Here is a 10,751-nt window from a genome sequence, read left to right as displayed (position 1 = left end):
CCATGCAGTTATCACGACCCATCACTGTGTTTGAAAGGTTTCCAATCGTCCGATCTGAAATAATAAAGTTGTAATCTACTTCAAAGAGACCTACAACTTACTAACATTGTTTTTTTGTTTTTTCCTGTTTTCCCCTCGGGGACATTTTCTCTGAGTTTTCAGGAGCGCACGCCCCCCCCGAGCACCACGTGGTCTGAGCTCAACAATAACATTGGCTGCAAGCTCGAGCAGAAGGGTCTGGCGAAGTTCTGCACACGAATAAATACAACGGGTCTTGTGCGCTGAGTTTTACCCGTTGGACCTGAAGCGGCCTCGGTGTGGTGTTTTGTGAAAAGGAGGCTGAAGTTGCGCGTTGTGATCCTCCTCCTTCTCCTCCTCGTCTCTCTCTATTCCGCTGTAATTAACTGGCGTTTGATCGGCTAGCTCGCGAGCTAACGGCGCACCGTACGAGCGAAAATGAACGGAGAGCTGAACGGTTTCCATAACGACGGCCGGGGCGACGAAGACTGCTTCCTCTTCACGTCGGAGTCGGTGGGAGAGGGACACCCCGGTGAGTTTTGACGGAGAGCGCATCGTTGCAGTCGGTGTGTTAGCCTCCGTTAGCATCCTCGTTAGCCGCTCAAACAAGGTCATGCGGCTCGAGGAGCGCTTCGCTCAGCTGCTCCGACAAAACTTAACTGTCGGCTGCACCAGAAGTCCACAAGTGACTGTGATTCACCGAAGAACTGCTGCACAGAATAGCACCGAGACAACAACACGAAACCAAACACAGATGAGAAAATATTGAAGGGAGTTGAATGAAAACATAACGAGAATAAAACTATCAACAACAAGTGACAGCTGCTGAAGTCAGCCTCCAGTCCGTCGATTCCGAGTAAGGGAAACGTTAAGGGAGAAATAAAACACTTTGCAGCCCTTCGTCTTGTGATTTGTGTATTTCAGGTGTTAACTGGGTTCCAAATATTCCCTCTAAATTACATCAAACACATGAAACCTTTATTTTTTCTGTTTGTGGGGATGTTTGTCTTTGTGTTTCTCACTCGTGATCTGCGCAGCTCCAGACCAAACACTTTCACATTGTTTACATGTGTTTCAGTGTCGTGGAATAATACAGTATCACATTGGGACCATTCGTTGTTTTTTGTTTAAAAAAAAGTAGAAATGTGCATTGCTTCCCGTTGTCGGCACATAAAAAGCTATAATCATATCAAAAAGCACCTCAGAGAATGTATGATCTCTTTCATTTTAATTGTGAGAAGTTTATAAGAACATGTTGTAATAATATTACAATAATGATAACATTATGAGGTTGTTTTTTTATGTCGGTGGAAGGAATTTGATTGCTTTGTGGGAGATGTTATAGACGATTAAAAAAACAGTTGACGCCTTGTGTGTCTTTTTTTGAGTTAATAGGTTATGAATGTTGGTACAAAGACGTGCAATAATAATAGAACAAGTAATGCAAAAAAAAAAAAATTCAGTAATTTGTCCGATTTAAAAAAAAAAGGAGAGGGGGGAAAAGGGAAGATCTAAAAGTGGACACCATTAAGCTTTACCTGAAATGGAAAAATCTCTACAGAAACAAGAGCAGGGCAGAAGAACTCAGAAATGAGTTGTTTCTTTGCTCCTTTGCGTTTTCCCTTAAGTTCCCCTTAACAGTGGACTGGAAGTTAAGAGCTATTTATCAGAGCTAATGCTGTCACCAGACTGCTGCTGTCTGTCAATCACACTCAGCGTCTCCACGTGGCTGAACAGCAAGAATGACTTTTCCTTTATCTCACAACCTCTTTTAGCTGCTAAGTGATTTATTTATTTATATATTTTTTTGTTTTTTACAAATGCACTCTTTCGTATTTTGAAGTTTGCAGGAGAGTTGACCAGCTTAATTTGCTGTATCCTTTTTATTTTGAGTCTTATAGTCGGGCAGTAGGGTCAGCTCCATTGCCACAGATAATAGACTTGCCAGTACTCCTAAATATAGTTACAGCAGTGGCTACTACTGAAGTATTGGTGTAAACCTAGACTCGGCCAATATATGGCCTTCAGGCCACATGTGCTCATGCATGCAGTACAACCACTTAGCTGCAGGGATTTTTCAGTGCACAATCAATGAAGGCAATTGTTCCCTTTGCTGTGTTTGGTTTACAATTTGAACAAACATTAACAGTCAAATCATGCTGAGAAATACAAAAACTACGCTGATGCAGAACTCAAACGGTCACTAATCAACACTGTGGCACATTCTACATTTTAACTGAATATTTTGATATTGAGTGAGTAGACCTTATTGCTCAGCCCTGCACAGAATTACTAGTTTTTCATCCGGCCTGTCTCAAGAGCTCATCCACAACCTGTACGGCTGCATTATGTCAGCAATGCAAGGAATTCTAACAAATCGGTGAACACCGGAAGCTGCTTCTGACGTCCTATGAATGCTGTCGCACTGGTAATACAATGTGCTTCAAAAAATTACTGCAGTTTTTGTGGTTTGTGTTGCTTAAACTAGCCTTTTTGAAGCAGCCTGGTGAAAAATAGCCACACATTGTGAATTTGTTGAACTTGGTGATGTTGAGCCAATTCTGATAAACAATAACTAAGTTGTGAAATACACACAGGTAAGATTTTCTTAAACATTAACTCAGAACAATACCTTTACGCCGTCAGCTGTGCCACGGTTGGTAAATGATATCATGCCATAATGTTCTTGTCTGGGAGGTATGTGTGACTGAAGGATGGGTGAGATGATGTTCTTGTGTGTTTTGAAATACATTATCCATAAATACTTTACTTGTAGAATATGAAACATCCCAGGGTTCTCAGAGTCGGAAGCAAACGTTAGGCAATCGTTAAGCAGCTTTTAGTTAGTTTAGTCTCCTTTTTCATTTCATGCCTTTCTTATTCACCTTGTTTTAATGTGTTTCTATTATTTCCTTGTACACTTTACAATGGGTTAGGGTTAGGCTTTCCAATGTAACGCACTGTGAATTACCTTGATGTCTAAGCCAAAAGTATTTCAGTTTAAACGAATCCAACGCAAGCCACACATAGAATGATTTGTCCTTAAATTGACAAACGTGTGTGAATGGTGCAGGTGATAATGTGCCAAAGAACCAAACCAAGAGAAATAAACCTTGACTTCTCAGGATGCTCAGCTTTCTCCAGATCTGGCAAAAGAGCTGCAGAGGAAACGGAAAACAAGCAACTGAATATATTCTGGTAATGGCGTATGGCACGATGGTGAAATAGGGAGGTTTTATTTTAAAAGATGTCGCTTCTAAGGCAGGTTGTATCTCCTGTAACACATCAACAGCCAAGAGGAGCGTAACATTGTTTTTTAGTTTTTTTTAGTTTGGTGGATTCATTTTCAATTAAGATAAACTTTATAGCATTTTCTCCCATTATTGTTTTTCGGCATGTTTTCTGAAAAAAATCTTCCCGTTGTTCCACAGATAAGATTTGTGACCAGATCAGTGATGCTGTATTGGACGCTCATCTCAGCCAAGACCCTGATGCCAAAGTAGCATGTGGTGAGTTTTCAGACCTCGTAATCCATTTCGCTATCGTTCAATCACTCTGTATATTGATAATTACAAAAAAAGACTTTCTTTAATGACATATGTTCTCAGATCATGGAAGCTTTATTCACCGTCAACTGTTATGATATTTATGTGTGACATAAGTCTTTAGTTTAACAAGTAGTCAGTAGTTAATAGTAGTTAATTTACACAAATGAGTGGTCAGCAGCTTGGTCAGCAGCTTATTTAAACGTGTTCACTGTGGGTCTTACTCTGAGCTGCACAATACTTTGTCTGCAGAGACGGTTGCTAAGACGGGGATGATCCTGCTGGCGGGGGAGATCACCTCCAGAGCCAGCATTGACTATCAGAAGATTGTGAGGGACACAATCAAGCATATTGGCTACGACGACTCCTCCAAAGGTACTGCACTATTTCAAGTTAGTGTGACGATAATGTTTTTCTGTTTTTTTTCCTTCTACTGTTGATCACGTAAGATAGCGATCAGAGAAAAACAGCTGGCTGTTGATATGTACTCGCAAACAAGACAGACCATAAAATAAAGGGTGTGATCACACCAACCAAAATCAACAGTGCAGTCAAAGCAAAAGTGGTGTTGAATGATATGGAGCTTTTCCGTTGGATGTTCTCACCATGCTGGCAGTAAAACAGTGAGGTAGCCTCAGCTGACTGAGGGAATGCCTGCAGGTCTTTAACAGTAGCCAAATACTTTCATTTCCTTTTGTAACCGCTGATACGACTCGCCCAGACATGTCACACTCACATGACACACAATTCATTGATGTGTTCAGCCTTTCCTAGGAAACTCAAAGTGGAACTTAGTGCTACCCTACAATATTGCTAAATATTACTGACATAACTTGTATGGTAAATGTTTGTCGTCCCCCCCCCAACTGATTTGCATAGTTTTTTCTCTCATAAATGAGGGCAAGATAGATTTCACTTAGAGCATTTTCCCAAAAAAAATTTCTTCACTCATTCGCACACCAATGAAGGTAGTTCAAGGTGCTCAGTCCGTCCGTTGGGAGCAATTTGGAGTTCAGTCACTTGCTCAAGAACACTACGACAAGTGGACAAATAGAGAATCAAACCTGCAACCTTCCGATTGAGAGACGACTCGCTCTACCAACCAAGCCATAGCCGCCGTGTGTCCAGTATAGAGATAAATGCATCAGTCCTGTTTGAATAATAAATCCTACAAAAATAATCCCAATAATCTGCACAGGTACATTTACCCTGGAGTATAAACTCCAGTTCAGCTTTGCTTGTTTGGAAGAAAACTTAACGAAGTGCAGAAGTTCACTTGTGAAAGGTTTGATATTGAAGTGTTAAACTGTGTTTTCCAGGCTTTGACTATAAGACCTGCAATGTGTTGGTGGCATTGGAGCAGCAGTCTCCCGACATCGCTCAGGGTGTTCATCTGGATCGTAAGGAAGAAGACGTGGGAGCCGGTGATCAGGTCGGAGATCTCCAATGTTTGTTTGGCCTGCAGCTGAGGAACTGTGGCCAGAAATGTTCCGATCACAGCTCCTGGTTTATCTTTACCTACATTGACATTATGATGAATTTGCCATGCAGGGTCTGATGTTTGGATATGCCACTGATGAGACCGAGGAGTGCATGCCGCTCACTATCATCCTCGCTCACAAACTCAATGCCAAGATGGCGGAATTACGCCGAAATGGAGCGCTGCCTTGGCTGAGACCCGATTCCAAAACCCAGGTTAGACAAAGATCTTTTCTCAACTGCAACAAAGTGAGTGAACCACTGAGGCATGCAGGCATTTTTGAATGAGCTCAAGGGAGCATTACTTGTGTTGGCGCTTATCCCAGAAGATACTGAGCAAAGGGCAACTTCAGGTGAAGTGCATTACTGTCGATGAGGATTCTGTAGCAGTAGTTCATGAAAATTTCGGTTTGAAAAATTGTGTTTGATTGTAAAAATGTTGGTTTAGATTGCTGATTGTGTACGATGTGAGAGTTCTTTTTTTCATTCAGTAAATTTTATTTACAGCAAATATTTGACTTTTCTTTTTAAACACCGCTGCGCAAAGTTGATTGCTCACACTTTGCATACAGCCAACGGCGGTCCTTTGGTAATTATCATGCTACATTTGCTCAATGGGAGAACAAACACTCTTTCTGCCTTAAGATCTCATCGGTTGAAATGCTCCATGGAAATGATCATTAAATGTGAAAGTTTTCACATTTTTTTTTAGCAAAGGGGTTTTCCCATTTTGTGGGGTTGACATGTAAGGCTGAAGATTGCAATCTGAATCCTTGAGCAAAGTGTTAATATCAGCAACATAACGTTTGATCCAGCTGGAAGCTATGGGTGCAGTTTGTCACTTTAGGAGAGGATTAAAGAAACTAATATTGACATGGTTTCTACAAAGTCGTAAAAAAAAATTTTTTTCTTGCATGCTCAGAAAACACTTCCAGTTAATCCCCTTCTTGTGTTTGTTCTGCCCTCAGGTGACTGTCCAGTACCGGCAGGACCGAGGCGCCATGGTGCCGCTGCGTGTCCACACCATTGTGATCTCTGTTCAGCACGATGAGAGCATCAAGCTGGACGAGATGCGTCGTTGTCTGAAGGAGCAGGTGGTGAAAGCTGTGGTTCCTAGTGGGTACCTTGATGACGACACCATCTACCACCTGCAACCCAGTGGCCGCTTTGTCATTGGAGGACCACAGGTGAATCCTGAGGATGTGAACACACCCCTCTTCTATACAGCTTTAGCCGACTGACGGTTGTAGGGCACTGGAGCAGATTCACGTGTGTTTCGACGATGATTGCTAAATACGCCGCATCATCGGAGGTCATCAGAGCTGTTAGGTTTATCTAGGTATCTGATGAACAATGCAGCTGTCCCGAAATGTTTCAGTTCCATGAAACTTGCGCTGTGTTTTCTCAGGGTGACGCAGGCCTGACTGGGCGCAAGATCATAGTTGATACTTATGGAGGTTGGGGAGCCCACGGAGGTGGGGCTTTTTCTGGGAAGGACTACACAAAGGTAGACCGTTCTGCTGCCTACGCTGCCCGCTGGGTGGCCAAATCTCTTGTAAAAGCCGGACTTTGCAAGCGTGTCCTGGTCCAGGTGGGTGTACCGCAAGTCAAATTGTTAAGAGTTTGAAAACTGTTGACGTGAATATCACCGGCGAAGCCGCTCGTGGACTTGAAGGTGGCTGTCACAGCTTCCCCTGAGGTCGGCTCACAGCAAGACGTTCATGCTGCAGCTTATCTTGTTCTACCGGTTGGTTAGAGAAGTTTTCCTGTGAACGCTTGTTAGTAGTGCAGTGTACTTTGTAAACATTGTGAAGTAAGGCTCATAGCTGCTAAAATCTGCAAGCAGTTTGTTCATTATACAAAATGCAGCAGTCAGTGTCCATGTGTTTTTCACTTTTCCTCGTTTTCCAATGTAAATTTAAAATCGAGAGGGAATGTTTACTATGAAAGCAGTGAATGTGGAGTGCTTTGTAGTTTTTAAAAATGCTCATTCTGAGCCAGTTTGTCTCGTGTTTATAAACTTTGACGCCCCCTTCAGGTATCCTATGCTATTGGAGTCGCCCATCCTCTCTCTGTGTCCATCTTCCATTATGGGACGTCCCAGAGGAGTGAGATGGAGCTACTGGACATTGTTGGGAAAAACTTTGACCTCCGTCCGGGAGTTATAGTGAGGTGTGCTGTAACATATATTCCATTTTTACTTTCCTCCTTCTTCCAAACGTGCAGTTTGTCTTCCACACACTCTAGAATGTGTTGATTATCATTTTTGTGTGTGTTTCAGGGACCTTGACTTGAAGAAGCCCATCTACCAGCGCACGGCGGCTTACGGGCACTTCGGTCGGGATGTCTTTCCATGGGAGGCGCCCAAGAAGCTGAAATACTAAAGCCCCCTTCTCCTCGCCGAGTGGGCCATGTATGTACGGCAGGCCAATTAGTCTTGCCTTCCTTCCTTCTCTCCCCCCTCCTACAATATAGGGACAGCCCCTGAATCATTAGACCAGATAGTCGGTATCAAACATTAAATAGAAAACTACTGCTGTTTTAGTTTAGAGCGGCACCGCCAGCTGATTTTCACCTTTTTCACAAGATCCCCTCGGTCCCGACACTGTTAACGAGGATTTAACTAACTTGTGTCTCACCGAATCAGATAGATATTGACAGCTAGTATTTAAAACTATATTTATAACAGATTTTGAACAGGATCCTGTTCGTATTTAACAACCGTGAAATCGTTTCCTCCGACTCAAAAATCCCCGAGCGGTTTAATTGTAAAAGTGAACATTTGTTTTCGTCCTTTGCTGCACTCCCCTTTTTTTTTTAAAGGCAATGTGTTTTATATCACTCTAATATCGTTTGGTGCTGTATTACACTGCCACTATCGTCCTCTCTGCTCCCCTTGCACTCGCTTTTATTTCTACTGGATGTTTCGATTGCAAAAGTATGGTCAGATGCAGCAGTTTTTGTGTGTGCTGTCCCTTCAGGTCAGTTTTGTTCTGACGTTTTACAGAGAAGTCAGAAGCTGCTAATGATCTTGTGGTTTTGTTGGGCTGCACCATAAAATCTCTCCAGTTTTTTTTTTTTTTTTTTTTTTTTTTTTACTTTTTTAAAAATGTGTTTTATATGTCTGTGAATGTCCTAAATTTGATTAATTTCTGATAAAGATAACGGCACAGCACTCCCCCCTTCCTGAGGCTGACTCTGGGTGTAGTTACAGAGAAACCCAGGCCTGCTCATCTCAGGACAGGGGCTGCCTTTGTCGCGCAGCAACACTGTACTTGAAATATTTAATGTGTGCTTGACTGTCGTGGGATCGTACAATCTGACGAGCAGCGAGAGATGACCAAACACAATGTGCCACACGGTTCTGTATTCAAAAGCCGTTGTTCACTTAGACGCACTTGTCGACAGATTCAGTGTCCCCTGGATCTCATGTCCGAGTGGGGAAATATGAAGACCAGAGTCACGCACAGACGAAGACAAACGACGAGCACTGTCAGCATAGTGAATGTAAGACATATAGTTACTCCTCATCTTAACAAGAAGTAGTTCGTTGCTGGAATCCCCCCCCCCCCCCAAAAAAATAGGGACTTTGTTTGGTCATTGCTGGAACAATAGCTGTAAAGTGACTGTTTGGCTTTTCTTTAAAATAATGTATTTGTTATAGTTGATTGAGTTATGAGTGGCACAAGTAATCTAGGTCCAGTGGGTTACATCTGAGAAGTTCGCTTTCAGCTGCTTTCCTGTCACTGTTCAACGTCAAAAAACAGACAATCTTTATTTCCATCGCACTTTTCGTACAAATTAAATCTGCGAAGTGCTTCACAGAATTTAAAAAAAAAAAAAAAAAAAAACAATACCATGACTGTAAAACACTGAAACAAATACATACCTAAATGGAATGATTGTAATATGAGAACAGACAAGTGGGACACAACAGAATTCTAGTAAGCACTAAGATATAAGTAAGCTCACTAACGGAGAGTCTCTAGTTGACTTTTAAATGTATTAACATTGTGTGCTTCCCTCAGCTCCTCAGGCTGATCTCCAGCCATGGGCTGGAGCTTCTGTGCTCTCTTTAGATAGGACTGAAAGGCCACTACCTGAAGACCTGAAGGCTCATACGACGATAGCATGTCTGATAAAGCGAGCACACGACCATTGAGAGGTTTATAAACTAATAGACATTTCTTTTTAAACCAATTCACGAGCTGAAAAGTGGCCAGAACAGACTCTAAATGGCTTTGTGTTGTTGTGCTCCAGGACCTGCAGACGTGCAGAGCATCACAGATAATCAATCCTGCATGTGTCTGTACATAGACACGCGCACATTTTATACAAAGTTTCAATAAACAAGATAAAAAAAAAAAGTTAAAAGTAATTGGAACATAAAAAGATCAGCTGGTACTGCCTCGGGTTAACATTGTTTTCATCCTATGAGATTGAGCCATTCAGATTAGGTCTGTTTATTCCATGTTTCTTGCGACATAGAATCCATAAATCTATTGACCCGGGCTTTGATATGTGGAGGTTAACAGGGACTGATGTCCTGTTTGTTGATCACTGAGTCCTACACACATCACCTTTTACAATTTATCTGAAGAGTGCACTTAACAACAATCAGGGTTTTACAACATCGGCCTTCGACTTCTTGGATTTGTCCAGTTCACTAGCAGAGGTGAAAATGTTCGCCCAAATAGCCGACACATTTACAAATACTCTGTCTGTACCTTTCGAGTGCTCCTCCTCAGCTCGTGGTTAGTGTTTGACTCCAGTTCACCACAGTAGGCCCCAAAGTGTTCTGTGCTTTAACATGCTGTAATGTCCTCTTGATGTAACTAGATGGCGCTGTGTTCCCATAAATCTGACGACCTTTGCAGCTTCTTGTATCGGTACTTCTGCCACCACCTAGAGGTTGTTTGAGTCTATAACAGACACTTGAATACCTAAGATTTGTAGTCTTAAGCCGCCCACAGAGGAGACCAATGATTGGTTGGTGTTGTACAGAGAAACCCGCCTGTTTACATCGTCTCCTCTGGGGGGGGGTTGAACTGGTTCTCCTCAGTCACATTCTGAACTGTCATTGAAGTGGAATTTGTCAGTGTGGTTGCTTTATGTGTAAAAGTGCCTTTTTTTTTCATTCCCTGCAAGTATCTTCACCTCTTCAATGCTTGCACATGCAACACTTGTCACCTTTCGGCCCTTCTCCTTCTCCTTCACCTCGACCCCCTTCTTCACTGCTGAAGAACATGTTGCATTTCTATCTAAAGTGTTGGAATAAATTGCACTCTTGCTTTGTGCTAATGGCGCATTGTGTTTTGTATTTTCTTAAAGGGAAATGTTCAACAGAGCAGCAACCCAAACCTTTTCGCCTCTGGAGAAGCGCTCACCAGCGTGGCTCTGATTCTCTCAGTCTGAGAAGGTTTAGTGACACAGTAAAGTGGAGACATAATAGTCGTGAAAAAAAAAAATGCCGACACCCCAATTAAATATTCAGAAGTTGAGCAAGAAATTTTCCCACATTTATGTCTAATCTCAATCTTATTCGTCTCTGGAATAGAAAGTGCTTTAATTGCAGGTGAACAACACAAATTGACCACGTTTTACTCGTTAAACTAACGATATCAACAAAAACACATTTTCTAACTTAAGGAAAAAGTTACGACACCCGGCCTACCAATAGCTCGTGTTTCCCCCTGTGGCTGAAAGAAC

The 10,751-nt window shown here is 42.2% G+C and overlaps 1 protein-coding gene across 2 annotated transcripts; it reads left to right on the top strand.

Moving 5' to 3' along the window:
• The first annotated feature begins 204 nt into the window (after positions 1 to 204).
• mat2aa (methionine adenosyltransferase 2Aa) lies at positions 205 to 8,896 on the top strand. Of its 2 annotated transcripts, XM_080476207.1 has the most exons (10): positions 205 to 550; positions 3,450 to 3,527; positions 3,816 to 3,938; positions 4,883 to 4,995; positions 5,115 to 5,258; positions 6,011 to 6,229; positions 6,451 to 6,633; positions 7,081 to 7,214; positions 7,324 to 7,455; positions 8,451 to 8,896. In XM_080476207.1, exons 1-9 carry the CDS (start codon positions 457 to 459, stop codon positions 7,424 to 7,426), a joined length of 1,191 nt encoding a protein of 396 aa, XP_080332333.1. In that variant the 5' UTR covers positions 205 to 456; the 3' UTR covers positions 7,427 to 7,455; positions 8,451 to 8,896. The 2 variants fall into 2 exon arrangements, with proteins under 2 accessions (XP_080332333.1, XP_080332332.1); XM_080476206.1 differs by having other exon boundaries at positions 7,324 to 8,896.
• Positions 8,897 to 10,751: the final 1,855 nt, after the last annotated feature.

Source organism: Lipophrys pholis (genome assembly GCF_963383615.2).
Source record: "Lipophrys pholis genome assembly, chromosome: 12".
NCBI lineage: Eukaryota > Metazoa > Chordata > Actinopteri > Blenniiformes > Blenniidae > Lipophrys > Lipophrys pholis.
Note: the sequence above shows the minus strand (reverse complement) of the source record. Positions and strands in the feature narration are given on the sequence as shown.

What these genes read in the sequence shown, in the direction of transcription:
- mat2aa (XM_080476207.1), top strand. Translation starts at nt 457, where the DNA reads ATGAACGGAGAGCTGAACGGTTTCCATAACGACGGCCGGGGCGACGAA. An exon ending in ACGTGGGAGCCGGTGATCAG is followed by an intron (nt 4,996 to 5,114) that starts GTCGGAGATCTC and finishes TTTGCCATGCAG; the next exon opens with GGTCTGATGTTTGGATATGC. An exon ending in TTGTCATTGGAGGACCACAG is followed by an intron (nt 6,230 to 6,450) that starts GTGAATCCTGAG and finishes GTGTTTTCTCAG; the next exon opens with GGTGACGCAGGCCTGACTGG.